The following is a 26,740-nucleotide window of genomic DNA, read 5'->3' on the forward strand; positions in this document are numbered from 1 at the left end:
TGTAGCAATAGCAGCCGAGCTGGCGTTCCCCGGGCGAAGCGGTCGGCGCTCCCAGCCAGCGCGGAGCCAAGCCCACGCGGCCGGCCCTGCTGGCCTGCTCTGCATCCCGGGAAGTGCCCGGAGAGGTGGTTTGCAGCCAGCTCAGAAGGGTCTGTGCAAGTTGTGCTCCCAGCAGGGACTTTGCACGCGCAGACTCAGAGCAGCTTCCCCAGCATCGCTTTGCTCCTTGTCAAAGGGATCCAGCTGAAACTAGAGGCGTGCATGCCGTTGTCCGTGCTCAGACCAGGCTGAATTCAGACTCTGTGTTTTCTTAGCCTGAGCTGGAATATACCTGTGGCCTTTTCTTGTGTCCTGCACGCTAGATGAGTGGTTCCTAAGCTAGGCTCTGCGGACAGCCCGTAGCTTCCCAGTGCTTGTGTGCTGTTTGCAGTGAAACCCTGTAGCTGAGAATGTGAAACGCAGATGAGCGGCATTGCTCGGTGAAGCAGTAAGTCTGGGACATAGCTTTCAGGCTCGGACTCTTATCTCCTTACTGCGGGTCGCCAGGTCATGGTGGTTTTCTGCTTGCATGCCTTTAACCCTCTGCAGAGTAGTGGAGCTTCAGCTAACCTAGTTACCTTGCATTTTCCACAGGCTGAGCTCTGCTCGCTGCTCAGCTGCTGCAGGGTGACTTGCGAATGCTCAGAAGAGGCGCTGAGCATGCAGCCTGCGCTGCCGAGATGCCGCGTTATCCGCCCTGTCTGGGACGGCGCTGGGTGTGTGGATGCGGGGGTGATGCTCGCCCACCCTGCGCCAATGGGGTGTGGGTGCTCTCGCTGCGCTTGTGAAAGCCTCAAGCTGTCTGCAGCATCCTGCTTTCCCCTCGGAGGGGACGGAGGGTTGCTGGGTGCCTCTGCGGGGAGGTGGCAGGGGTGCAGAGCAGGCTGGAGGCGTGAGATGTAGCAGCAGCTACTGCGGCTGGCGTTCCTGGATCCTTCTGCGGTTTGTGCTAGCAAAGACCGGGCCGAGACGAGGAGTTGCAGCCTTAACTCGTCAAAGCTGAAAAAGGCAGCTAATTGTCTTTGGTTGCATATAGAGCCTGTGCTTTAAGAGGGCTGCTGCTAGCACTGCCAGTACTGCAGTTCAGTGGGAGGTCACGCCAGATGGGAGCGAATGTGTGAGGCCATGCACATCTACCCATCACAAATTTGCAAGGCGGAGAGGCAAGGAGATGCCTTCCCATAAGCAGTGTGCAGATCCACTCTGCGCCGCGCTCCCAGGGCACTGGGTCAGCCGGAGGCGCAAGGACTGCACTGGGCTGGCACTGCGGTTCTGCCTCAGGCCCGGCTCGGGGGAGCCCTCCTGATTGCCTCCCCGAGCCCCGTCCTCTTTGCACACCCGCCACGCTTGCAAGGAATTGAAGAGAAATTTGGACGGCCTTGGATGAGTCATGTGTTAGTGTGCTGGGTTGTCTGGCAATTACACCCATCCCTCGTCTCAGCACTGGAGGTTGAAGAGCTTTGGAGAATGTGGTGTCCTGGTCATCCCCAAAGCTTCGTGCCAGGAAGGGACATGTCCCTACAGTTGAGGTTCACCTTGTGTGCATGTGTTGACCCCGTGCGTAGGGCCTTGCTGCTCGAATCCTCTTCTTTTCCCTTCTAATTCCATCACCCAGCTTTAGGGGCTCTGGCTGTTGGGTTCAGGAGACCCCAAGTTAAAAGCGGGTGCAGCAGTTGCCGAGGGTCATTTGTCCCGTGTCCCGCTGACTGCATGCAGGTAAGGCCAGTGGCTTTCAGAGCAGAGCATCCAGCAAACAGCGCCGTGTCCAGCGCAAGATTTGGGGAGAAGGGGCATAATAAATTATGCAACTTACATATTGGTGAATTTGATGTTGACTCTGGCTTTCTAAATGTCAGGATCGCAGAGTGCTTTAACAAACCTGAGTTAAGCCAGTCTGTCAGCCCCCCTTCTGCACGCAGCAGGGCAGGCTCCTTTCTCTCCTTCTGTTGATGAGTTAGGTTCAAAGAGAGCAATTCAGATCTTAAGTACTGGGTGCCTAAAATTCATCTCCTAAATCAGCATGAGTGCAGGGGGCCAGGCTCTCGGTCAGGGTGAGCAGCTCCAGCTGGAGCAGCTCCTCTGCTGTGCGCTGGCCGAGGGGCTGGCCGGGGGCCTGCTTGCTGATAAAGCTCGCTGGCCTCTGGAAAATCAGACTATTTAGCTACGTGTCCAGCAAAACTGCTGCCGAGGAGGCGAGCACTGCTGAGCACAACCATGGCTGTTGAAATCTGGCCCCGTGCTGTTTCCACTCGCGCTGCCTCCAAAGCGTCTGTGATGGGAGTCTGTCCCGCACCATCAGCAGCCCTTGAAGTGACATGGAGCCAGGCCAGCACACCCAGCTCGGGCTCCCCACTGCTGAGCACTGGGACCCGTCTCGGACGGGGGAGTTGACACATTCCCCTCCTGGCAGCACTTGTGTCTAATGCGAGCTGGCAGGACAGCGAGCTCTTCCCAGCCGCTGGGAGCCGAGCAGGTGTGGTGCTGGCAGCCTCCGCTGGCTCCCCTGCAGCTGGAGGTCAGGTTTGCACAGAAAAAACTTAGCCTTCGTTTTAAAAGATTGGCTGCTATTGAGCAAAATCAGAGACCGAAGTGCCTAGGGAGTGGGGGGACCCGGGGCTGTCTTCAAAAAGCCCCAGTTGTCAGGGTTTGGGTGCAGAGCGCTCTGCGAACACTGGGTTTCCTCGGTTCAAGAGCCCCGTTGCAGCAGTGCCCCAGCTCAGCGCGGCTTGAAGGTCTTGGAGACCTCGTCCCCGGGCCACGCGTCTCAGCAGCCTTTGGGGCGTTATGCCCTGTCCTGTTCCCCAGGGGCCCTGTTCCTCCACGGCAAGGCGTCGCTCCACCTGGCAGCCCCGGCCGGCAGAAGTCGGAGGACAGCTCGGCTTAGCTGCCCCTTGCCGGGTCTGCCCTGGGACGCGGGACGCTCCCCGGTACGGTCTCCAGGGCCGATGCGGAGCTGGGTGTCCGTCCCGTTCCCGTGCTGATCCGGGGCAGCATGCGGAGCGAGCACTGGGGCAGTCCCAAGGCAGTGATGTATTTATTCCCCTCACATGGCCCAGCCACGCTTGTTTATTCATCCAAGGGTGAGCATGGAATGACCTTGAAATTTATAGGCTGAAGAGAGCAGTGAAATAACAGCTAAAATAAACAAATCAAGCTGTAAACCTTAAAAAAACATGAACTGGCTTCAACAAATTGAAGTGGGGAGAGAGAGAAAGCAAGAATCTCCTGCAGAGACACCACCCTTGGGGTCTCAACATAGGTCCAGGAGCCAGAAACACCTACAGTTTGACGTAAGGCCATTGCCTCCGTCCCTGTCCCCTTCCTGTAAGGTGCTGGCAGTGCCCACCTGCCTTGCCATGTGCTGGACTGGTTGGGAGGGGAAAAACCCCTCAGCTCCGATAACGCCCTGGAGCAGCGAGTCACCCCCAGCCACTGAAACAGCGGGGCCATGCAGTGCGGCCCCGGGGGGCAGAGATCCCTGTGGATGCCCTAAATCCCCTTTTTTCCTGCTGGTTGCACCCGGGGCCGTTGTAGGAAGGCCTCCGTGCTCGGTGGTGGCGAGGAGCCTCCATCCCATGAGGAGAGGTAGGGGTTTGGTAGCCTGGTGGCTGTCAGCAGGAGGATGAGTGCTCTCGGGCACATGGGATGGGTCTGGGCTGGTGGCCCCAGCCAAGGCATGTGTGAGACAGGGGAGCTCTGGGAGACGTGTGCTCGTGGAAAGCTGCTTATTGTTTGCAGCATTCGCTCCTGCATTAGCTGTGCCTCTCGCTATCTGCACGGGGACTCAGCACAGCCATGTTCTCAAGCTCTACCGAGCAGCTCAAACAGCCAAGGGGAAGAGTAAGCGGAGAGGACAGAGGGTTGTAAGAGCCAGGCTGAACATCAAATCCCATCAAAATCCAGCCTCTCGTCTTTCATATGATCTGAGCACCCCGGCTGCATGCATGTGGTCGTTTTCCCAGGCTTTAGCACCTTGATAGAAGACAGTCCTTGACCAGGAGCATGAGGCTGATTTTGAGTGCTGGGTGTGCACCAGGCGTGATCTCCGGAGGGTGGCATGATGCTCACATGAAATCTGAACTGGGCACCCTGCTCTACACTCCCCCTTCCCATTCCAGTCTCCAGTTCTCCCTCAGGTTTATTCTGGACAACAGCAGCAGCTTCACTAGAAGTGCTTAGCGTAAGCGATAAGAAAAAGAGGAATCAAAATCCTGTTGAGCCAGACGTATTGTGTTACTTGAGCACAGAGTCCCACTGGGGTTGTCTTCTCTGGAAAGCAGGAATTGAATCCCGTCGCACTCTCCGCCTCCCCTCGGCCTCGTCACTCCGTGGTGAAGTCACCCTGGCTCTTGCAGTGCTCTGCAGCTAGTTCAGCACTGTTGGTTCCTGTTGCATAGGAGGGAGCAGTGCTTTGCCAGGGCAGTGAGGAGCGATTCCCTGGTGTGCTTGCCTTCGCAGACTAGGACGACCCAGGACTCCTAGTCTCTAACCTGCCAAAGTCACGGTGCAAGACACCTCCAAAGGGGCTGTAGGTTTGCAGTGCAGTAGGATTTACTGCTGAGCAACCTTCAGTTGGGCAAGCAGCCTCATGTTGGACTCTGAAATCTGTGGTATGGTGGTTGCCATCTGAACAGGCTTGGTTGGGATTGGGATAGCAATTTGCAGAGCTAGAAGCCCAAGTGGCTGCAGCATGCCCCAGAGCCCAAGGTCTGAGCAGTGAGTAGTGGTCCAGTATGCTCTTCTTTGATGAAGATGATATCCTCTAGGCTCAGCAGCATAAAGCAGAGGAGTGCAGGGCGGCGTGGGGGAGTGATCAGATGGAGCTTGTCCATGACATTTCCCGGGTTAACGTTTGTTTTGTGTTTAGGCTGCTGTCCCCCAGGCCCAGCCTACTCAACACCACCAGTGATGCCAGGCTGAACTCCTCACCGCAGAAACCCCTCGACCTGAAACAGCTAAAGCAGCGTGCTGCTGCCATTCCTCCCATCGTAAGTACCTGACAAAAGAGGGCTTGGCCTGAGACCATCGTGGTTATGGGTGCCCTGCGCACACTCTTGCATTGGGCTGGGTCTCCCTGAGCGGCGTGTGTGAGAGTTAGAGGATGTGTTCACCCCAGAGAATCTGCAGCTGAATGGGTCTCCATGCTGCGTCTGTGTGTGACTGTCTCCTGTACGGAGAGTGGTGTGCCTGAGTCATGAGAGAGCTGGTGGGTACCCAAGAACAAGCAAGGTGCTTTCTGTGCACAGCATGTTCCCAGCTGCTGGAAAGACTCTGTCAGCAATGTCTGGATGTCTTTTGGACTCTTTTATCAGAAAGTAGTGAGAGTTCTGGACAGAAAAACCTTGTCATTGCCACATGGCTGCTACCTCCCATCACTTTAAAAACAGAGTGGGCACCTTCCCAGCCCAGTGCTTCTCTTGATCTCATGCCCTCAAAGGACCTACATTGTGATCTTGGCTCTGCCTAAGTGCAGAATAACTCTTTGTTCAGGCAGTGCTTAGCTCAGTGCGGCTTGGTCCAGGTTTAAAGCTCCTAGACCGCAACACAAATAATAAGTCACAATTGACTGAGGACCTAGGAGTTACAGTGGGTTCACTGAAAGCAATAGTAACACGTAGGAGGCATTTATGTTCTTCCTCACTGCAAAACTCTGTCGTCCCCCTTTTTGGCTATCCAGTAGCCATGTACTGAAAGAACGTGTTCTCCCAGGCTGATCATTCCTCCTGGTGCTGTAGCTTGGGAGGTGATGGAAAGTACCCCACTATTTTCAGGGTCAGATTCAACACCAGAGGAGGAGCATTTGCAGGATGGGGAGGGAAGAAGTCTCTGATTTCATGTGCTGTGTTTGGAGTATTCAGGCAGGATCTGTTCCTGATGCACTCTGTTTTCCATGTCACGGCTTAAGATCTGTCCGCTGTAATGTAACTTCTTGCAAAATCTGCAAACACTTAACTAGAGATCCGAGATTTTAAACAAGGCAAGTCTGAGGCTCTCATAGTGTCACCAGAACAGATCTGATACTCTTGTGGGAGCAGAAAAAACATGTGTTTTGTTTGTTTGTTTTAACCTCCTGTGGTTGGGGAGCTTCAGAGCCCTGTTTGGGGTGGTAAGACTTGTGGTGATAGTGTGGGGCAGATATGTCTCAGAAGAACACCTTGATATCTCCTTGAAGACTGTTATGGATATTAACAGTACTGAATCACAGAATCACACAGCACATGGCAAGCGTCACCAATTCTCCCTCTTATTCTGCAGATTTCTGAAGGTTTCTCAGAGGGGATATTGCAGAGCGGAAGTGTGAAGTCTCAGGTGCCTCCCCATGCCTTGGCCCTCTACCAGCAGCAGATCACTAAAGCCCACGAGTCTGCCCGCGAGGACATGCCCCCAGGCAAGCTCTCGCAGTCCCAGCAGCAGCAACAGCCTGAGAAGGAGCAGCAGCAGCCCAGCAGCAGTCCCAGGGGAAAGAGCAGGAGCCCAGCTGTCGGTGACAAGGAAGGTAGGGGGTGTGCGTCTCGGTGTATATTTACCCACGCAGAAGTGCACGGTGCATGCAGCTGTTTGCAACCAGCAGCTTTCCTTCTCTTAAGTGGAAGTTTGCTTCAGCCCTTGAAAGCTCTTTAATAGCATCTTGAAGCAGGACCAGGGAGGCATGGCTAATTTCCCATGTTCAGTAGACAGTACATCATGTCTCATTGAGCCCACAGCAAACACCGGGCTAGTGTCGAACGCTGAGGAGGTGAAGATTGCCTTTATTAGCGTCTCTTCCATTCACTTGAGAGCAAAGGGACCTGGAGGGATGCCAGGGCTCTGGGTACAATGGCTCTTTTCTACCTTGCTGGCTTTTTATAAAGAATGCTTTTAATGCTCAGCAGGGACCATTATTTCATTTAAAATCAATGCTAATACTGTGACTTGGAGTCCAAAGGTTCCTGTAAAGATTCCCAGTGCTTTCTCCCCGGAATAGCTCTGATGTGGTTTGGCTGCCTAATGAGCAATTCAGAGTTTCCCACCATAGAGCATCTGAAGTGTTATTAGCTTGAGCACCTGGGGATCAAGGTTAAGGAGAATTGGGGAGTCGCAATGAGGCCATCCTCTAAATGTATTTTTACTCTGAGTGTCAGAGTTTGGTCCAGTTCAAAGTCTATGTCCCTTCCCTTCATAGCCTGTCTGCACTTCAGACAGTCCTTGAGCAGGCTGGGGGCCTGGTCACTTCTAGAGACATGAGCTGTTGAGTGTGAAGATGAGACACTGTCACCAGTGGCAATCGAAAGAGCAGGGAAGTCAGGCTTTGTGGGTGTGACGTCTCCGCTACGGGATTCTGCACCAGGATAGGAGGAGTTTGGATGCAGCTGGAAAACTTTACCAGCTTATTCAGAGAGATGGAAGATGAAGGAGAATGCACTTGGATTGTGGTCACTGCTGGAAAATTGATGCACTAGTTCACGCTTCAGTATCCAGGATCTTAGCGGTCTGCTATGCCGTGTCCAGGCCAAAGTATTCTCCAAGCAGTGATGTCCTTTTGGGTAACTGCTCACCTCGAAGAAAAAGGAGCTTCCCACAAGTCACAGTGTTGCCACCCGTGAAGTAAAGTCTCCAGCTGATCTTTTCCTGCCGTGCGACCCAGGCAGAGCAGTTACCTTCCAGCACTCACCCTCCAGCGGCGGATAATCAGGTTTGATCTCTTCCTGCGCTATAATCCTATGCAGATCTGCCAGTCTTGCACAGCTCAGCTTCCTGGCGAGTTGTGTGGCACAGCCAGTGCTTGAACCTGGAGCTCCTCATCGCTGGCATCTGGCCACGGGAAAGGAGGGCTGCTTGAAATCAGGCAGATTTGCTTGTATTCGGTATAATGCAGGGTTTTGGAGGTTGGAGCTTAACCTCTCCATTCTGTGACCTGTTGGTATTATTGTTAAATGCGAGAGTCTAATATCCAAGCGGATTTTGTATGGCTTTGTTCTCCCCAAAGCACTAGTAATATGAAGCACTTCATTCTCTGGGCCACCTCTCCTGTCACACTTCTGTAATGCTTTGAGTCTTCCATGTACTGAAACTAATTATGCTTCCCAGGACTCCTGCAAGGTGCACAGACAGATGTGGTGCCACACGGATGTGGTGGCAGAGGGGTTAAGTAGGTTGGCATGGAGTATTAGCAGTGGAGCAAACATCTCAGCAGGCCATGGGCTCCAGCTGTGTGATCTCCACATCCTGTGCACCTGAATTTGGTATGGGTATGGACTCACTCAGCAGCTCAGGGCTGTCCCTGCCTCCTGGCAGAGGAGATCACAGCTGTGGATCGTGGAGTTGGAGGGGAGATAACCAGACAGTCCTGGCAAATCTGTGCACAAAGAAGCGTCCCTTCCCTCCCTGTCTTCTGAGCAGAGTCTGACGTCCCGGTGAAGCGACAAGTGCAGCGTCCATCCAGACTTTAGGCATCGTGCTGCCGCACCACATCTCCCCAGCGTTGTGTTAAACGAGGGAGCCTACGCTGCCTGCAGAGCCTTGACCAGAGCAGCCCCTCCGCCCCAGAGGCAGCCCGTGCCTTCTCCTAGCAAGGGGCGAGGTTCGCCAAAGCAGGTATCCCTTTCCTTCCCCGGATCAGTGAGGCCCTGCCCGATAAGAGAGCTTGAACTCCTGCAACCGCTCCAGAGATCAACATCCTTCACACCGTTCTGGATCTGCTTCAAAGCAAAGTCTTGCACACATCCTGGCCAAGGCGTTGGCTGCCTCACAGGCCTCTGGCTGGATCCGTATCGGCTTGGAGGGCGGCCAGCAGAGCTCTACCTTCCTGGACGCCGCGCTGCCCTCCCCTGCCTTCCACCGCGCGCGTGCTAATTGTGGCGCAGGGCTGGGCAGAGGCAGCCAGCCCTGCGCGGATCTCGCCGTCAGCCGGACGGATCCCTTTTCCCCCTTGCTGAATCGCCGTCGGGCATATCTTTGGTTATCGCTCAGTGGTTTGAAAGCCAGCGGTATGTTTTGTGCTGATTTAGTTGTGTTTCATTTGGCCCTTGTAGGAGATGGGAAGCCAAGAGCATTAATTTGGATGACGGATCGTATAAACTCTGACTCCTTCGCTCCGATTCCAGGGGCTTGATAAACGGTAATAGGAACTCTCTCTTCCCCGTGTAAGTGCTATTTTATCAAAAGCTGGATGAGTTATAGCCACCCTCTAATGCGGGGGCAATTAGGAACTGGCCACATTTCATAGACTCCAGAGGAGCACATGGGAGGGAACGGCTCCCGTGGGGAGGGGAGGAGGACGCGTCTTTCCAAGAGCCATCCAGGGTGCACGTAGGCTTGGCTCACAGTGCCTTGGCTTCCAAGAGCATCTTCAGGGCAGGACATCCCAGTGCCTTTTGCCCCCACATGCTGTGGGGCTGGAATACAGCCCCCAGGGAGCAGCGCTTGGGGGAAAATCAGGGAGCGCCTCCATCCCAGCGTCCCAGGGAAGATGTGCCAGGCCTGTCTCCGTTGGCCTTGGAGGATGCGCTCGGATGCCCCCGTACCGGGAGGACAAAGGGATCCTCGCTGAGATTCGGCGTGGGATCTTAGTGGGGACAGAAGCTGCTGCACCTCCAGTTCGGCCCCACCGGGCTACAGATGCGTGTGTGTGCCGGGGCACCTCTGCGCTCTGGTAATGGATTTCTTGTCTCGCTGAAGAGGACAAGAATAATCTCCCAGCTTCTGAGTACACTGAGCATTAATAATGATAATGCAGTAAAGCCTCATTAAATTGGGCCTCTGATAATCTACTTGCCCTATTATTAAGCTTAGCAGGATTCAGGCATCTATTTTTATCAAAAATTGATGGTTAAAGGCTGGGTTCATTTGTGATTGCTGTTGTTTACTGCCCAGCTTCTAATTTCTGGTCAGTCCAGACATTACACAGGTGGGTCTGGGGGAAAAGGGCAGTGCAAAATTAAGTGTTTATCGATTAAAAGCAAATCCTCCCAAACCTGCCTGTAATCCATTCAAAAAAAGGCTGTCTCATCTGTCTGCTTAGCAGAGCATTTGTCTGTGAGGTTGCACCCGTGGCGGAGCCGGTGCAGGTAAAGTGCCTCTTTCCCATAGAGCAGCGTGCGGAGCACAGCTAGGTTTTGGTGCTCAGGATGAGGAGGGAGCTGCTCTTTAAACATCCCAAGCAGGACTCCCCAAGCACTAGGCACTTTTCGGCCTTGGATCAGCTTTTTTATAGGCAGGGTGAACCCAGCGTGGCATCCAGTATAACCTGAGCCACATAATTTCAGGAAGCTTTCCTGCCTCAGGCCCAGATGCCTTGCACTGGAACAAAAAGCAACCCCACTCCCCGCGGAGGCATCCCGTCTTCGTGCCCGCGAGCTCGTCTTGATCTTCATTTGCCTTTGACTGTGTCATAAAACACAGTTGTCCCAGGTGTTCGGCGAACATCTGGTCACTTCAAGCACGGAGCCTTATTCCCTGGTTGTCCAACAAGCTGACGCCTTTATTTCTGGTCTCTTCCAGCAGACTGCAAATTGTTTATAATCAATAGCCGTCCTTTAAGAGCGATTCAGCTCTTGCGTTGCAATGTGATGAGGAAATGAGCTGTTGACTCCATTTCCCTGCTCCCCGGCGTCCCCCGCAGCAGGGAGGGGGACCGTGCGCCCGGGGCTTCCCTGATACCCTGTGCGGTATGATAGCACCCGACTGAGCCGTGCAGCGAAGGCAGGGCTGAGCCACGCTTGCTTCTTCGCCCCTCTGGCCTGGGTTCTCAGCACAGACTGCGTGGCCGCTAGCGAGTCGGAGGCAGCCTCATCTCCCTGCACGCTGGAGATGGGTGCCGGAGGGATGCCGGGGTGCCGGCAACGCACGGGTTCACGACACTGCACCTGGCTCCCAACTGTTGTGCGGAGCCGCAGCGACTGTGCCGGGGAAGAAGGCACTGCCGAGGAAGAGTGTGAGCAAGAGGAGCCAAGAGGAAGGTTGATTCACCTCCAGGCTTGTTTATCTCCAGCCTGTTTTCAAGCTAGACTTGAGAGGCGATAGGCTAAAAAGGCAGAGAAATGTTTGCTTTAATCTCAGTGAGGGGTTTGGCAAGTTCGCTGTTAATCGCCCCCTTTTCCTGCCTTGTCGCAGTCGCTGATGCAGAGCGGGGGCTTTTGGGGCAGAGGCGGTGTTTCCCTGGGTGTGCAGAGAGCGCTTTGCCATGCCCTCGGCCCGCGAGCTGGGTGCTGCACTAATCCCCGTGACTGCTGTTGGATTTCGGTACCGCTTCGCTGCTCGCTGAGACACGCAGGAACGTTGAACGCCGGCTCTCCTGGGCTGGTGGGGACCTCCACGGAGGTCCCAGCTGGCAGCGAGCTTCTGAGGAGGTGATGGGGAGAGTCGCTAACACAGACAGCTTTCCTCCCTGCTGCCTTTTAGGCATCTGAGTAAAATGGATGCAAACCAAGGCAGCAAAATTAAAGCTTTTTTTTTTTTGGTTGGGGAATCCTGCACCCCTCTTGTGCCTGGATTGCTCTGAACACAAACCACTTTGCACTCTGGCAGCTCGGTCCCACTCCAGCGCTGTCTCTTACATCAGCTCTCCTCGTGTCTGCGGAGACCACGCATCCATGGGGCACCTTGGGTGCCGCTCAGCAAACTGTTCCCTTTCTGTTTCCCTTGCAGAAAAGCCAGTGCATTTCTCATCCATCGCAGAGGCTCAGAAGCTATGCGCAGAGCAGACGGCTGCCTCGTGCTGGCCTCCTGTCCTGTCCTACCCTCGGGATGTGATAAAAACCTCTCCCCAGGCGGAGCCCCACTTGTTTCAGTATAACCCTCCAGGCAAGTGAAAGCCATCCCTCGGCGTGGCGTGCGTGCTCTGTCTGTCGTGGCCTGAGGCTGAGGACAGATGCTGCGATTGCAGCCAGCATCACAGCTCACTCCCTGAAATCAGTGCAGCCCTTCTCTTCTTGGGTAAGAGAAGAAGCTTCAACAGAAACCCGCTAACCCCTCTGTTTTTGCCTTGCGTGGAGCAGCCTGCCTCGCTGGCAGTGCTGAGGTGGGGCCTGCAAGGTCCGAGGAGGGCCACCTGGGTCTCCCAGGTCTAGTCGGGGAACATGCTTCGTCACAGAAGGGACACCTCGGTGCAAAGCTGCCCAGGTTTGCCCCCACCCTGCTGTCCCTCCCCAGCTGGAGGGCACAGAAGTTGGGTGCAGAACATCCTCTCGCTGCAGAAGGGAAGAGGCAGTAGTTTAAGCTAGTCCAATCTGCAAAGCGATGATGCAGCTCGGGTCCCAATCCAGGGTCACAGCCAGCCGGTTTCCCGTGTTCATCCCCTGCTTGCTCACTCACTTGCCCTTTTTTGCTCCTGTTGTACATGCTGCTGCTCTGTCTTTCCTTGGCCTTGCTAACGCCGTGTTTCCCACGCAGGACACCCCATCCCGCTAAACTTGCATGAGAGTTCTCGGTCAGGGCTACAAAGACTGACGAGCATCTCGAACCCTCCTCCCCTCATCTCCTCCACCAAGCATCCCTCTGTGCTGGAGAGACCCGTTGGGTCCATTTCCCAGGTAAGAGGGCAGGGCCGAGCCGCAGAGGCACCTCACGGGGGCTGGGAGCCACATCCTGACCTCTCCTCTTTTGTCCCAGGGCATGCCCATTCAGCTCCATACCCCGTACAGCTCCGAGCACGCAAAGGTTCCTGTTGGCTCCATCACCATGGGCCTGCCGCTGACCATGGATCCCAAGAAACTGGGTAAGAAACTGGGAGGCAAATGAGTTCTTGCATGCTTCCAGAGCCGTGGGGAGGGCGTTTGTGGGTTCCTCTTTGGCTGGCCTGCCCATCCGCGATGGCTTCAAAACAACCCCAGTGTGGCAGGAGGCAAGGGAGCCTTGCGGGACTGTGCTGGTCCCAGGAGCTGGGGGTATCTCGGTGAGAGAGAGCTTCTCCCCTGCCCAAATCCAGCCTGGGCAGCAGAGCCCTTGCAGGGGTTGGCTGATGGACTGCGTGATGTGGTTCGGAGGTGCCCGAAAGCCGAAGCACAGCTGAGCCTGGGGCGAGGAAACGCACAGAGACAGGCTGGGGGCACCCGGCGTCCCCCCGCAGCCGGCCCGCGTGACGGGGAGCTGCCCGTCGCAGCCCGAAGGAGCTGCCGTGGCCCAGCGCGTCTTGCTCGGGGGAAAGGAGGAGCACGGTAAAAGCCAAGGCAGTGCAGAAGGAACCGGGCTTGATAAGAGCATGAAAGGATTAGTCAGTCGGGAGAGTAGAGACGGAGGGAGCTAAATTCGTGCAGCGTAGGGAAGCGGCAACTCTGTCAGGAGCACATCCCAGGCTATAAATACCCTCCAGCTAAGGCTGCGATTGAAGGAAGGAAATATATTGCCGTTCTCCCAGGCTGGTAGGATAAAGAGTAAATGGCCTGAAGTGAACAAAGAAAGTGTTTAGTCTGCAGATTTGGAAGCATTTCTTAACAGCACGAGGAGTTGGGCAAGGGACCGAGGCTGCGGGGAGAAATCCGGGCCCCAACCCTGTTGTGGGACCCATGCGAGAAGGGATCAGTGTGTGTCTCCTGCTTCCCTGCCCGTTTGCGGCGGCGGTGGAAGAGGCTCTTGGCCAGCAGCGTGGCTCTGCACGACGGCGTGCTCTCCCTTCTCCTGGGCTCTCCAGGGCCGACGTGGCGAGGCAGCGGAGCCCGGCGCTGGTCCCGCCTGCGCGTGGGGCTGGGATGCGATGCCTGTAGGGGAGGCCCCACGCAGCGCTGGTAGTGTGCGGAGATCCAAGGGCCTGTTTCCCAGCGTGCGCAGGTCCGGTTACAGACAGCGCTGTGGTCCTTGGCCCTTTCCAACACCAGCCCCCCCCCAGTGCCGAAGGGGGTGTCAGAAACGCCCGCTCGGCTGGCTCGCCAGCGGTGCCCTTGCCGAGGCGCGAGCCAGGAGCTGCCTGCCTTTACCACCTGCGTTTGCGCGTTCTGCCGACCGTAACGGCAGCAAGAGTAGCTGAGGTCGTCCCAGCGCTGCCCGACCGCAGCGGAGAACGCGAGGGGGCCGGGGAGGTGCCAACCTCCGGCTGGGTGGGATTGAAGCCCGGAGCAGCGGCTGCAAAAAGCAAGGAGAGCAGCTAAGGCTGAGAGCTGGTGGGCTGTGGCCCGCACGCCGCAACTGATAGGTGGTTAATGTTTTCCAGTGCCTTTTCCTGGAGTAAAGCAGGAGCAGCTTTCTCCTAGAAGTCAGGCCAACCAGCCGGAAAGTCTGGTTATGCAGCCAGCCCAGGAGGGCTCCATCCTGCGGGGTGAGTGCGGAGCCAGCCAGCGGGGCGCGGGAGAGGGCACCCCAAGGCGGGAGGGGAGGGATGCGGGCGCTGCCAAGCGTGGCGAGTGCCGCTGCCGCCTGTGCCTGCCTGGTAATTTCTAATTTGATTTCTGGGTTTCTGCCCAGCTGAAGGTGCCTCTTTCCCTCTGCTCTCCTGATGGCCGGATTCCCAGAGGGGGTGGCTGGATAGGTCTGTAAAATATCGCAGATGGATGCCAAGACGTTTCTAGCCATCTCCCAGAATCAAGGCCTCGGGCGTCGATGCTGGCGAGAATTTTCTGTTTTTCTGTTTAAGGGGCACCTCACAATCTGTTGCTCAAGACAGCAAAGCAAGACCTGTTTAAATGCCGTTAATGGATTTTCAGGCTCTTCACTGTTACTGCTGCAGCTGGGCAGGGACCACATTTCATTTAAATCTAGCCCTCCCATTTTTCTTTCCCCATAGCTAAGAAGAAGAAAACAAGTGCACAAGTCTCGCTTTCAAGTGCAAATTCTGGTTTGTGAAAACCCCCGACGAATGCAGTCAGATGCAGGAAGTGCGGTGGATTGGCACCGACCCAGGGCAGATAACACGCGAGTGAACTCAAACCACCCCGAGCTGCATCTCTTTGGAGATCTGCTCTTGATCATATCAGGAGAGGCTGACACAGGCTGTCCTTTCTCCTGGGCCTATAAATCTGCCCAGCCCGTTCATAAAGGCAGCAGGGAGATGGTGGCCTCAAAATAACCGCAGAACGTTATTTCCGCCTTCTTGCTCCAGGCCCAACAAGACTGGGTCCCTTGGGGGACGTGGTGGGAAGGGCCATGCAAGACATTGGATTTAACCTGAAATCTCGTGGAGGGCTTCCCCTGCTTGCACCTCGGCTTGCTAGAGGTTGGGTTGAATCCTTCCGGCTTAGCCACGGGCACTCGCAACCCCGCAGGGTTTTGTGCTGCGTGACAAATCCGGCCACCAACTCGCTGGCTTTGTGTCTTACAGGTACTTCCCTCGGCCCTGCCTCGGGAGGGAGCATCACCAAGGGAACGCCCACGTCCAGGCCCCCTCCGGAGTCGCCCATCACGTACCGAGGGTCCATCACGCATGTAGGTCCCTTGGCTCTGGCCAGATTTGCTGGGTGGGTTTTGGGCGCTGCAGCTTGTGACGCTGGGTGTGGGAGCCGGGTTTGCGGGGCGCGCTGCGTGCGTGCCGCGGGGGCTGAGCAGCGCGGCACCGTGCGGCGTTCCCTTCCCGCCGAGCCGTGAGCACCCCCCGGAGAGCTCGGCAAAGGGCTCTGGGCACGTGCCTGAGAGCAGGCGCGGGGCACCAGGGCTGCACAACCAGGGCAGAGCGGGAGACCTCGGCGGGGAGGTGGATTTGTTCCGGGCTGCAACTGGAGCCTTTGCAAACAGCCCCAGCTCCGTTTGGCACGAGCCTTGTCCCGACGGCCAGCCCCGTCCCGTTAGCCGAGCCGGCAGAAGAGCAGGGCTCAGCAGGAAGCGCTGCGGAGAGTTCCAGCACGTCTGACACCCCCTTTGCTTTAAGTAGCTGTTGGGAACACAGGCAAAAGCAGCTTTAAATGGCCTTGAGAAAATAATCCTGCCAGCGCAGGAAAGCGAAGCGAAGAGGAGATGGGTGGAGGGCCTGGTCCACGCAGAGGAAATGGGGAGGCTGCAAGGTGCATGTAAGGTAACGAGGTCTCCTGCCAGTGCTGAGCGCGCTGTGCTGTAGGTCCTGCCCAAAGGCTCTCTTGAGCAGGAAGATACTTTGGCTTTAATCTCCACCATCCATCTTCGGAAGAGCAGCTGGCAAGCGGGCGATAGTTTTTGCGGTGTGAGTTATTGCTCATCTGGTAACAGAGTAGAGAGCATTAAAAAAAAAAGGAAAGTCTGTGTCCTGTGGGGATTTTATCTGGCCATCATTCAGATATTTAAAGCCACTCGCACTCAGATTTTTGCCTGCCTCCCACAAGGAGGGTGAGCATGTTCCCTTGGCCTTGGGGACCTGAATCGAAGTCCTGGGTCAGAGCAAAGGCTCGTCTTGCCTGGCGCCCTGCATCCAACAGCTGCCAGGAGCGGAGGCTTGAGGACTGTAAATAACCCAACAGAGCGAGTGCGTGCTCCATCCCCTCGTGTGCCCCCCCAGCAGTTATGGCAAGCGATGGGAGAGTGTGAAGTTCGGAAGATGAGCAGGGTTTGTTTAGACCCCGGTTTACACCCAACTAATTAATCCATCTAGAATTCCTTTGGCTTGGGAACGAGGTACCAGCCGTAGCCCAGGTGCCCCGTTGCTCCCAGAGAGGGCATTACCTGCGGCTGCCCGGCGCCGGCTGGCCCGGCCGCCTGCCTCCCTCTCCTCCCGCTCGGGAGGAGCCCCCGTTCCCGCAGCAGCTCCCGGTACCACAGCTGATATTTGATCTCGGATTAGTCATCCAGTTCGCAGAAGGCAGATCTTGAATATATGCTCTCTGCTCTGAAGCCATCTGTCATCACTTGCTTTCAAATCCCCTCTGAGCACGTCCGCGGAAGGAAGGCGACTTACCTGGGGCTGGCAAAGCCGGCTGGCAAAGCCAGGACTGGGTGTACTGCGAGTGCGAACAGTGGGAGCATCGAAGCCGCGCGCTGGCACGTCCCCGAGGCTGCAGCAGGGTCTGGGGGACGGCTGGCGCGCTGATGGACACAGAGCAGAGACGTCTCCAAGTTGGGGCGAGGAAACAGTCCGTCCCCAAGCATTGGCGTGACCTTGAAACGCCAGCGAAGCTGGTGCTGCCGTGGGCAGCCCTGGCTCATGCTTGGTATCCCTGGTGTCAGCAGTGGCCTCTGCACGGGGGACGAGAACGTGCCTGCTCCGAATCTGCCCTCTCCCGCTCGGGTGAGCCCTGGGGCTGCCCGAGGGCAGGGGCCCGTGGGGCGCCCAGGCTCAGCACAGCAACCCGTCAGTAACCAGCAAGCGCCTCTCGGGGCTGCGCGTGCCTCGGGACAGATTGCTCCGACAGCTCCGCGCCCTGCCTGCGCTCGGACAGCGGTAGGACAGAGGGGCCGGCTGCTCCTCAGCTCTGTCCCCGCTTCTGCCCGCAGCCCCAAGGCTCCCCATGAAACCCGTCCCCAGGGCCAGCGGGGTTAAACTCACGGGGCAGGCGGGTGTCAGTCGAGAGCTTCGTTTTGGCAGCTTCCTCCCTGTACGTTCCCTGTGACGGAGTGGGGGACCGGCCCGGTCGCCTGCCGCCCCCGATGGAGTCCGAGCCAGGTCTGCACCAGCGGCCTTGAGCAGGCCACAGTGGGGGCTGGCCATCAGCGAGGTCTTCAAGGACGCGCAGCTCTGGTTGTTTTGAGGGCGAGCTAGGGGGGGCAGATGCCAGGCCTGTCCCCACGGACCTGGGAGGTGGAAGCAAGCCGGGTAGTTTATTCTGAAAAGTGCAGGGAGGAAGAGGGGGAGAGAGTTGCTGCTTTGGGCTCCCCAAGGCGCAGGGTGAGCATGACCGTGGCGCTGGCGCCCGCGGACAGCCGAGCCGGGCTGGCCGGGCTCCTCGCCCCCCTCGAGCGCGGTGCCTGCCGTCTCCGCGCTGTCCTCACCCCCCCCCCCCGCCTCTTCCCAGCAACCTTGCACAAATCACGTACCTTTTTACCGCTCGTCGTTATTGTCCTCATCAATAATTAAGCTGCAAATTTCTCGCTGCTGGCCCCGGCAGGAAGCGGAGGCCGGGCGCGCTCTCCCCGCCGCCCGGCCTCCCTTTTGGAACAGAGTGTTCCTGTGTGCGCGAGCGCTTGCTTGCTTAATTGCTTGTGACACTGTTAAATATGGATCTTGGTGGCTTTCCAAGGGCACCCCAGCAGAAGTGCTGTACAAAGGAACCATTACCAGGATAATCGGAGAAGACAGCCCCAGCAGAGCAGAGAAAGCGAGAGAGGATGCCATGCCCAAAGGACATGTCATTTACGAAGGGAAGAAAGGCCATGTGCTCTCCTACGACGGTAAGTCTGCATCCCCTGCCTTTTTAGGGCTGGCACCGGGGGTACGCGCGGCACTGGTTGGGATTCGGGAGCTTTTTGAGGAAAGGCTGGTGAAGGGCAACGCGCGGTGGCTTCCGGCTTCGTTTCTCTCCCTTCTCACCCCCACGTCCCTCTTGCCCGCGCTGGATTTCCCGCTGTCCCGTGCCGCTGATCTCGCCTCGACACTGGCTCGCGGACGGGCAGGAGCACGGGTGGGGGATGCCGAGGGAAGCAGCCGTGCGCAGGTCTCTCCCCGTATCGGGCCCCTGCGCTGGAGCCCCGCGGAGGGCCGGTGCCGACGTGTTTGGCCTGCTGCATCGGAAAGGGCACGTGTGTTTCTGGACGCGCTGGGTAACCGGTCTGCGCATCCCTCACGGCCGCCGTGCCTCCTGCCGCGGCCCCGGCTGCCTGGTGGCTCGGCCCGGCCGTGGGGTGACGGCAGGGCCCGCCGCAGCCGGGGCTGGATGCAGTTGCAGCCCTCGGTGCCGCGCCGTCTTCCCGGAGCCGCAGGGGGGCAGGTCCCTGGGTCCTGTCCATGGCCCCGCTCGGTTGGTTTTGGGGCTGTGGAGCTGGCGAGGGTAGAGGAGCAGGTGAAGAGGTGTCGCCTTCGCCCCTGGCACGCCCGTGAGCAGGAGAGCATCCGGAGGGGTGCGAGAGGACCCCCATGGTCGGGCTCAAGGTGGTGCCCATGAGATGGAGGCAAGCGAGTTTGGCATACAGGTTTCTTTGGAGATCAGACTTTCTGCGTGTAGCAGCTCCGCCTTGGGCGCCGTGCAGCCGGTCCCCGTTGCGCTGCGGGAATCCTCTTGGGGCACAGCAGCACTGTGCCTCAGTTTCCCTGTGGCACAAGGGAGCTCGTAGCTGCCTGTTCCGCAGGACCTCAGGATCCTGGCATAACCAGAGCGGCGTGGGGTGCTCGGTGTGTCCTTTCCCTGTGACCAGTGCGACAGACAGCCTCGACTGGCACAGGGCTGAGCAGAGCCAGGAGGAAGCAGGCAGCATCACGCGCTTTCCCCTCCTCTTCATCAGCCGACAGAGGTGAGCAGCACGTCCGGGCTGGAGGAGATGGAGGCGATCCCGCTCGCGGAGCCGTCTGCTTGCAGGGTTATGGCTGGGGGTCCTGTGCCTCCCGCTGTGGGGGACTTGTCCCAGGCCTCAGAAGGGACAGCGCTGGCGCAGTGCGACGTGGATTGACCTGCACTGAGAATTGGTAACGAGTCAGCGCTGGCTCCTCCAGACCCCGGCACGATGGAGTCGGGGTGCCTCGCTTGTGGTCTGCGTTATCACAGGAGTCTTGCTGCAGTATCTGTAGCTATTGGAGGGGGCAAGGCCGTTCCCTCGTCCAGCAAGGAGCCCGTGAGATGCATTTGGCCTGTCGCCCAGAGGTGCTGAGGACCCCAAAGGACCTGCCCAGCGGCCCGTCTGCGTGCAGTGCAGACTGCCCTCTACACGGCTGGCATCGCTTATTAGCCAGGCTGACCCCACTGTCTGGGCAGAGAACAGCGCGAGGATAAAACTACCAAAGCAAACACGAGGCAAATGGCTGCAAGCAAGCCTGACGTCTGGGCTCTTCTCAAGACGGCCGTGGAAAGACCCGAAAGCTGTGTTGCAGCTCGCGCCCCTGCTGTACGGTGAGACGCTTCCTCGGTCCCCGCCGAGGCTGCCTCGCCGCGTTCTCAGTATCAGCATGCAGGCACCAGCTGTTGCTGCCTCCTCTGCGCCTGCTCCTCAGACAGCAGCACTGGCCATAAAAGTCTGTCTGCAAGCCCTGGTGGCTTCCATTAGAGATAAGCAGATGTTCATCTCCAGCGAAGCTAGAAATGACTTCTCCGTGCTCTCCTTTCACTGTGTGCCGGGTCAGGCATCTCCAGGCTGCAGCTGCCTTTGGTGGGGAGCACGGCTCCTCTTCGCCTAGAGCGGGGACGAGGAAGAGCTGAGTTACGGAGATCACCTCCTCACAGCCCCTGTCTTCTTGGAACTCTCGGCCCCAGGGCCTTGGTGTGCAAGTGGTCAGATACCAGAACGTGCTTTGGCACGCACGTGAAGAGCCGTCCAGCAGAGATGTGTCACGTCTGTTCTGAGTTGAACTTAGAGATGACTAAGGACCAGATCCTAATCTCAGTTGCATCCACCTACCTCAGCAGGTATCTCTTAGATCGGCAGCCGTGCTGCATGCCTGTGGCCTCCCCGGAGCCGTGGCATTCTTCCTTGTTAACCCACAAGGAGAAAGACAAAAAGGGGAAGCCCTTGAAGTCCCTCCCCAGTGCCTTGGCCATGGGCACTGGGCACTCTGCGTTCGCCCCACAGCTTTGTGCCATCCAGAGCTTGCCCAGCCCGACATTGCTGTGGGGCTGGCGTCTGGTTTCCAGGTGTTCACCTTGCCCAACAAAAGGATAGGTCAGGCCTTCAGTGGTGCAGACCTCAGGCTGTCTCCCCGAATGTGCTCACATCACCTTCAGTTTGTGGCTGGATGTCGCAGGTGGGTTATTGCACCCAGGGCCAGAAGCAGAGGGGTTAATTCTGCTGGTGGGGGACAGCACGCAAGCTGAGGCTGAAGCCACCTCCCTGCATGTGCCTCGGTGCCGCAGGGACCTTCGGGGCCAGGGTTGAGGCCCGCTGCGGCTGTGCCTCTTGCCCACCGCCTGGAAGCCGGCTCGTCCCCTGCCGGCCCGCGTTTGCTGTCAACTCTCCCCCCGATAAGAAGCGTCACTCCAGGAGGCTTATGTCGGCATGCCCTTCGGGACAGTTGGCAGGATTCGTCCCGGGGAGAACGCAGGAAGAGTTTCGAGACTTGTTTGTGCAACGAGCTATTTTAATCTCCTATGCCCGGGCTTAGAGGCGAGCGAGACTGATCTCAAAAGCGGTGCCACCAGGGGGAGAGACGGGGAAGGCTCCCAGGCAGGCGAGGGCTGGCGTGGCGCTGGCTGCCCAGGCCTGGAGCCGGGCGCTGAGCTGCGATCCCCCTCGGGGTGATGAAAGGAAACCTGAAGACCAAAGTCTTTCCCACTGCACATCACCGTGCCTCCCGCTGCGGATCCTGTCCCACGGGCGGCCGCGGCCCTTGGAGCGCTGTGGCACCCCAACCCAGGCAGTCTTCCGCAGAGAGCCATCCGTCCCTGGCGCGGGAGACAGGCTGGGCGCTGCCTGGCGCCTCTCAGCCTGCTTCCCACCACGCGTGTCCTTGCCTTGGGTCCGGCTTGTCCTTGAAATGACGAGCACGTTCGCAGCGCCGCCGGAGGTGACTGTCTCCCCATCCCACTGCACGCGCCACTGGGACGGCTGCCGTAGCCCCAGGAGAGCGGCTCCACTGACCCTGGGGCTGGCCCCTGTCTGCATCTGCGTGGAGGGAAGCTACGAGATGTGATCTGGTTCTTCTGCGGGGTATCGTGCTCTGTTTTCTCCACCAGCTTCCCCTGGTGTGAGGTGTGGGCCTGGAGGGCTAAGAGCATCCCATCCTTGAGATCCCGAATCATTGGTGGGATCCTGGCGGCGAGGGACGGAGATGTCGCACCCTCCTGGGCACTCGCTCCAGGGCTTTGCCTCTGCTAAAGGAGAGCTTTCCCCGACACCCAGCCCAGTCCCCCCTGTTACATCCTGGGCCCATTGCTTCTTGTCCTACCCCCTGCAGATGTGGATGAAGAATTAATTCCTTCCTCTCCATGGCAGCCTTTCACACGCTTGCTAGCATTTATCGCATCCCAGAGTAAGCTCAGCTGCTTCTGCAGACTAGCCAGCTCTGCTGGCCACCCCCTTTGCCCAGCGCAGTGCTGGGAAGGCTTCAAATCCAGAAGTGAAAGAGTTAAAAGAATAAATAAATAAATAAAATTAAAAGACTGAAATTGTTGGTGATTATGAATTTTGGCAGGCAGAAAAAAAATTGCAAATTCTTTAGTGTCATGAGGGTGCTTAAAATAAAAGGGCTGTAATGAGATGAGATCCTGTAGCATGTGTGAGCTGAATTGTGCTAGATTGGTTATTCTCATTCCGCCTATGATTGCTAATGGCTTGTGCAAGGCAAGGGACATGTTTGTGGAGCGATTTTCTTTCTGTTTAGTCTCTCTCCTCCCGTGCGCCCTCCTCCTGCTTCCCCGCGACACAAAGGGGGCCCGGGACCGTGTTCCCTTCTGCAGAAGGGCTGCTCGCAGCAGATGTGCCGTGACAAGAGGGTGCAGGAACATCACCCCCTTCCTGTGCCTCGGGGTGCTTGGCTGCTTCCGGAACATCGCCCGCAGATTGCTCCCACTGAACGAGTCTGAGGCGGAGGCTCGGGGACAGATCCACCTCCTGTTTCCCAGAACATACCCCAAACCCTTTTTGGACTGAGTGGATGCTGATTGTGGAAACTGGTAGTGGGTGTGAGGTTGTAATAATTCCATTTTATTAATTACTGGTTTTGCAGAAGAGAACTTTTGTTCCCAATTCTCCACGATGGAAATAGTGTTTTTAACTTCTCCATTTTCTCTAATTGTATAACCCACATTCTCTGCCCCTGAAAGAAGAGTATCAGGGCACTGGCATTTCTTGGCAGGCGAGACCAGGCCAGGGATAATGGGCAGAAGCATTTATCTCTCCAAGCCAACATCATAGCTTGGAGCTCGTTACATAAACATGGGGCGTTCAGCTGGATCAGAAAGTGCCTGGTAAATTCACAGCTTGCAGCACACGATGGAGGAAATTGGACTGCAGGGGCGGGATGGATTTGGCACGGCGGACCCAACGGCAAGGCACGGCTTTTCAGGCCGCAGAGCAGGCTGTGCCGGGCAGCCCATCGCTGAGGGAGAGCGTGGCGCAGCCTGGCACAGGAAGGGCTGCACTGGCAGAGAGGTGGGGGCTGTAACTCAGGAGAACTTGTCCGCCTTGGGTTTGCCTAAAAATCTGTTTCAGGTTTGGAAGAGGCCGTGGTCCGTGGCCTGCAGTGAGTCTGGTACTTGCTCCGTCAGTCCTGTTTTGATGCGTGGGACTTTTCACTGCCTGTCCCAGACATGCACACTCATTGCTGTTCCAAAGGAATTTATTTTCTCTGCTTTGCTTCACCCCCCTCTTTTGCCTGTTTTTCTCACCGAGGGAGTGTCTCAGCAAATGTTAAGACTGGACAACATCCCAAGCAGTAGGTGTCTAGCAGAAATCAAAACAAACAAAAAAAAATCCCCAGAATCACAGGGCCAAGTTCAGTGGGAATTGCAGCTACTTACACCAGAGCTGAGCTTGCTCCGTGATGTCTCGCTGCCTACATCTGGCCAGCAAGGGGGAGGAAGGGAGTTGGGCAGGGTGGATGCTCCTACCCAAGTAGGAGGAACAGGACTTGGAATTTGAGGCAGGCGGGGAGGAGAGAAGACATCAGATGAATTTCTTGGAAGCCAATCTTGTGCGATGCTACTTGCAATGCCAAGCAGTGGCTGTTGCTCAGATAGGATCTGATCTTTCAGCAAAATATGCAAACAGGAGTAAACGCCCTCCTTCAGCAAGTCCCGACTTTCCATGCTTCTGATGTTGCTTCTCTGTGTTCCCTTTCCCAGGTGGTGTTGCTGCTTCTCAGTGTCCCAAAGAAGATAGCAGGAGCTCAGGAGCTTCGCATGAGACCACGGGAACCAAGCGGACCTACGATATGATGGAGGGGAGGATTAGCAGAGGCTTATCAGCCCGTGATCCATTATCTGCCAGCATTGAAGGTGGGTCTGCGTGAAACCTTTCACCAGTGCTATATGAATAGTGACAGGCAGAAACCCCATCTTATCTCTGGTCTACTTTATGCATCTTCCTATGTCTATATTCTTATCATTAGGATGTGCCATAGGGTGCCACCCAACTACTGTTAGCTAGTGTTAGTTAACTACTCTAGCAGTGATTAGGCACGTCCCACGGCACATCCTAACAGGACAGCATGTGAGCAGCATGGGAAAACAAGGGATACACACTGGCCCATTTGCCTTTGGTTTCTGACCTAGTATTCCAGTTTCAGGATTACAAAAAAGGAAAGACATTTAAAAAAGAGAAATTAAGTCATTTAGAATTTGTTAATGTTTTTTTTTCATTGTCCCAAGATCCTCTGGTAACACTGTTATTGTGTGTTCATTGTAAATGGACTTCTGTGTCACAGCCCAGCGTTTCCTCTTGGATCTGTTCTAGGTCTAATGGGTCGAGCGATCCCTCCAGACCGACATAGTCCTCATAACCTAAAGGAACAGCATCACATCCGGGGCTCAATAACACAAGGTAATGCCAGCAAGCAGAACAAGACCACAGCCAGAGGTAATGTGTGAAAAGAGCTACGCCACTCATGTTCTCACGCATGTGGCCCCTCATTTGTCAGGTTAGAGCAGGAGGAATCAAACATGGACATGTTGTGGTCCAACTGCAGATCTCTGCAGCCTCGGTTGTGTGGTCAGAGAGAGATTTCAAGTCTTGCTCAGCTTCTGCCTAACTCAGCTCTCACTGAAGTCAGGGGTAAAATTCCCAGCTACTCACATGAAGGCAGATTTAGACTAGTGAAAAAACAGAAACTGGCAGTAGAAGTGAGGAAGTCCTGTTGCATTAGTGATGTAGCTGCTGTGTGTGCTCAGTTGGGTCCTGGTCCCCGAGCTCTGTGCATTAGCTAGAGATTCCCTTGGCCTCAGCATCCCCTGGGGGCTGTGAGCCCAGTGCCTGGCTGGGGAATCACCCCACTGCATCATCTTCTTGGGGGGTTGCAGGAATACCTCGGTCCTATGTGGAGGCCCATGAGGACTACCTCAGAAGAGAAGCCAAACAGCTCAAGAGGGAAAACACTCCACCAAGGGACTTGTCTGATGCCTACAAGGTCAGGTCTCACGAAGGCCTTACTCCCCTGAAAATGAAACCAGCCCATGAAGGCCTGGTTGCCACGGTGAAAGAAGCAGGAAGATCAATCCATGAGATTCCCAGGGAGGAGCTGAGGCGGACGCCGGACATCTCTCTGACCAGGCCTCTGAAGGAAGGCTCTATTACACAGGTGAGTATGGGGCAAACAGCATATGGCACATAGCACCACTGGTGTGATCGGTCCTACTCAAGCTGTTGTCCTTGCACAGACCCTGGGGGACCATTCCCAAGTTAAAAGGAGAGAAGACAGGGCTCCTGAAGTTGCAAACATGTCACTGGTCAGAATTTAGAGTCTGCTTGGATACACATTCTCCTTTCCTATCCTTCCCCAGCAGATAAATACAAAACTCAGGGGAGTGAGCTCAGCCCCACCTTGGCATGTTAAAAAAGCAATGCTCCATCCACACATGCATGCTCAAGAGGCCACATTTGGCTCTTGTTCAAGGCCAGAGTCAACCTAGTGCCCTCAGCAGTTGTGACTGTGAATGTACACAGTCTTGGCCTCTCTTCCCTTTATGGGCAACCCAGCAAGGCTATTATGTAGGGTGAAGCGCGGCATGCTGTCTCGTGTTGGGCTCCAAATATTTGGAGGGTTCCCATGGCACCTGGTAGTTCTACTTCATTTCACAGCATGTGTAGGAGAGAGGCGTGATGGGCACAGACAGCCTTTGGCGGTGACTCATCTTCATCTTGTTGGGGCACAGCAAGGCATGCAAAATGAGCACCCCACCCTTCCCTGCCCAGTGCAGTCCTCTTATCTCTGCTTCACTGATGGCTGTTGCCATTCGACAAGCAAACTGATGTTGCTGATGTACGGGCCCACTGAACTAGGAAGCGCAAGTCCTGTTGGAAGTTGTTGGGATGTGACCACTGCATGCCCTTCTGCTCTGTGCCCCTTTGACCTCCCCTCTGCCTTGTGTCCCCAGGGTACCCCACTGAAGTATGACAGCAGCTCTTCCTCAGCAAGTACCAAAAAGCATGACGTCCGGTCCATCATTGGCAGTCCTGGGAGGACTTTTCACTCTGTGCACTCACTGGACGTCATGCAAGACCCAAGAAATCTGGAGAGAGCTTATGAAGAGAGCCTGAAAAACAGGCCAAGCCCAGTGACAAACTCGGGTGGCTCGATTGCCAGAGGGGCTCCCGTGATTGTACCTGAGCCAGGAAAGCCACACCAAAGTGCTCTTGCCTACGAGGACCACCAGGCAGGGCACAGCACGGCGTTCGGCAGCCATTTGCACAGAGGGTCTCCAGTCTCCACGAGGGAATCCACGCCACGGCAACACGAAGGTACTTACAACTCCTTTTTTGATGCTAAGATTTAAAGTGAGCCGAACAAGCAAGATGCGCAGGAAGTCGCTGTTGACCCCACCTGCCTACCTGAGTAGTTCCCGGCAAGCGCCTGTCTAACCTGTTCTCTGCAGCACCCAGCAGCCACTTGCACCCCGCGGCTGCAGGCTGACTCATGGGAGCTGGGGCCACCGCCAGGGATGGCTGGGGCTCAGCACCCTTCCTGTGGGAGCCGCAGCGGTAGCTCTGTGTCTGCACTGGTATAACTGAAAGGAGAATTCAACCCTGGCTTGTGAAGCTGATGCTTTTTAGAAAGCATCTTCTACGTCCTAGCGTTGACACAGGGCACCCCAGTTTCTAA

The 26,740-nt window shown here is 56.4% G+C and overlaps 1 protein-coding gene across 12 annotated transcripts in view; it reads left to right on the plus strand.

Moving 5' to 3' along the window:
- NCOR2 (nuclear receptor corepressor 2) overlaps positions 1 to 26,740 on the plus strand; it is a 287,903-nt gene that overhangs the window by 237,554 nt on the left and 23,609 nt on the right. For 10 of the 12 annotated variants that reach the window (XM_067307243.1, XM_067307251.1, XM_067307252.1 and 7 more), the window contains 12 exons: positions 4,907 to 5,027; positions 6,295 to 6,535; positions 11,665 to 11,820; positions 12,409 to 12,548; positions 12,628 to 12,733; positions 14,162 to 14,266; positions 15,266 to 15,369; positions 18,084 to 18,234; positions 23,769 to 23,921; positions 24,379 to 24,465; positions 24,942 to 25,219; positions 26,016 to 26,379. In XM_067307243.1, coding sequence (XP_067163344.1) covers positions 4,907 to 5,027; positions 6,295 to 6,535; positions 11,665 to 11,820; positions 12,409 to 12,548; positions 12,628 to 12,733; positions 14,162 to 14,266; positions 15,266 to 15,369; positions 18,084 to 18,234; positions 23,769 to 23,921; positions 24,379 to 24,465; positions 24,942 to 25,219; positions 26,016 to 26,379 — 2,006 coding nt within the window. The remainder of the gene's footprint in view (positions 1 to 4,906; positions 5,028 to 6,294; positions 6,536 to 11,664; positions 11,821 to 12,408; positions 12,549 to 12,627; positions 12,734 to 14,161; positions 14,267 to 15,265; positions 15,370 to 18,083; positions 18,235 to 23,768; positions 23,922 to 24,378; positions 24,466 to 24,941; positions 25,220 to 26,015; positions 26,380 to 26,740) is intronic. The other 2 variants (XM_067307249.1, XM_067307250.1) reach the window with 2 other exon arrangements.

This window comes from Apteryx mantelli, chromosome 17 (genome assembly GCF_036417845.1).
Source record: "Apteryx mantelli isolate bAptMan1 chromosome 17, bAptMan1.hap1, whole genome shotgun sequence".
Lineage (NCBI taxonomy): Eukaryota > Metazoa > Chordata > Aves > Apterygiformes > Apterygidae > Apteryx > Apteryx mantelli.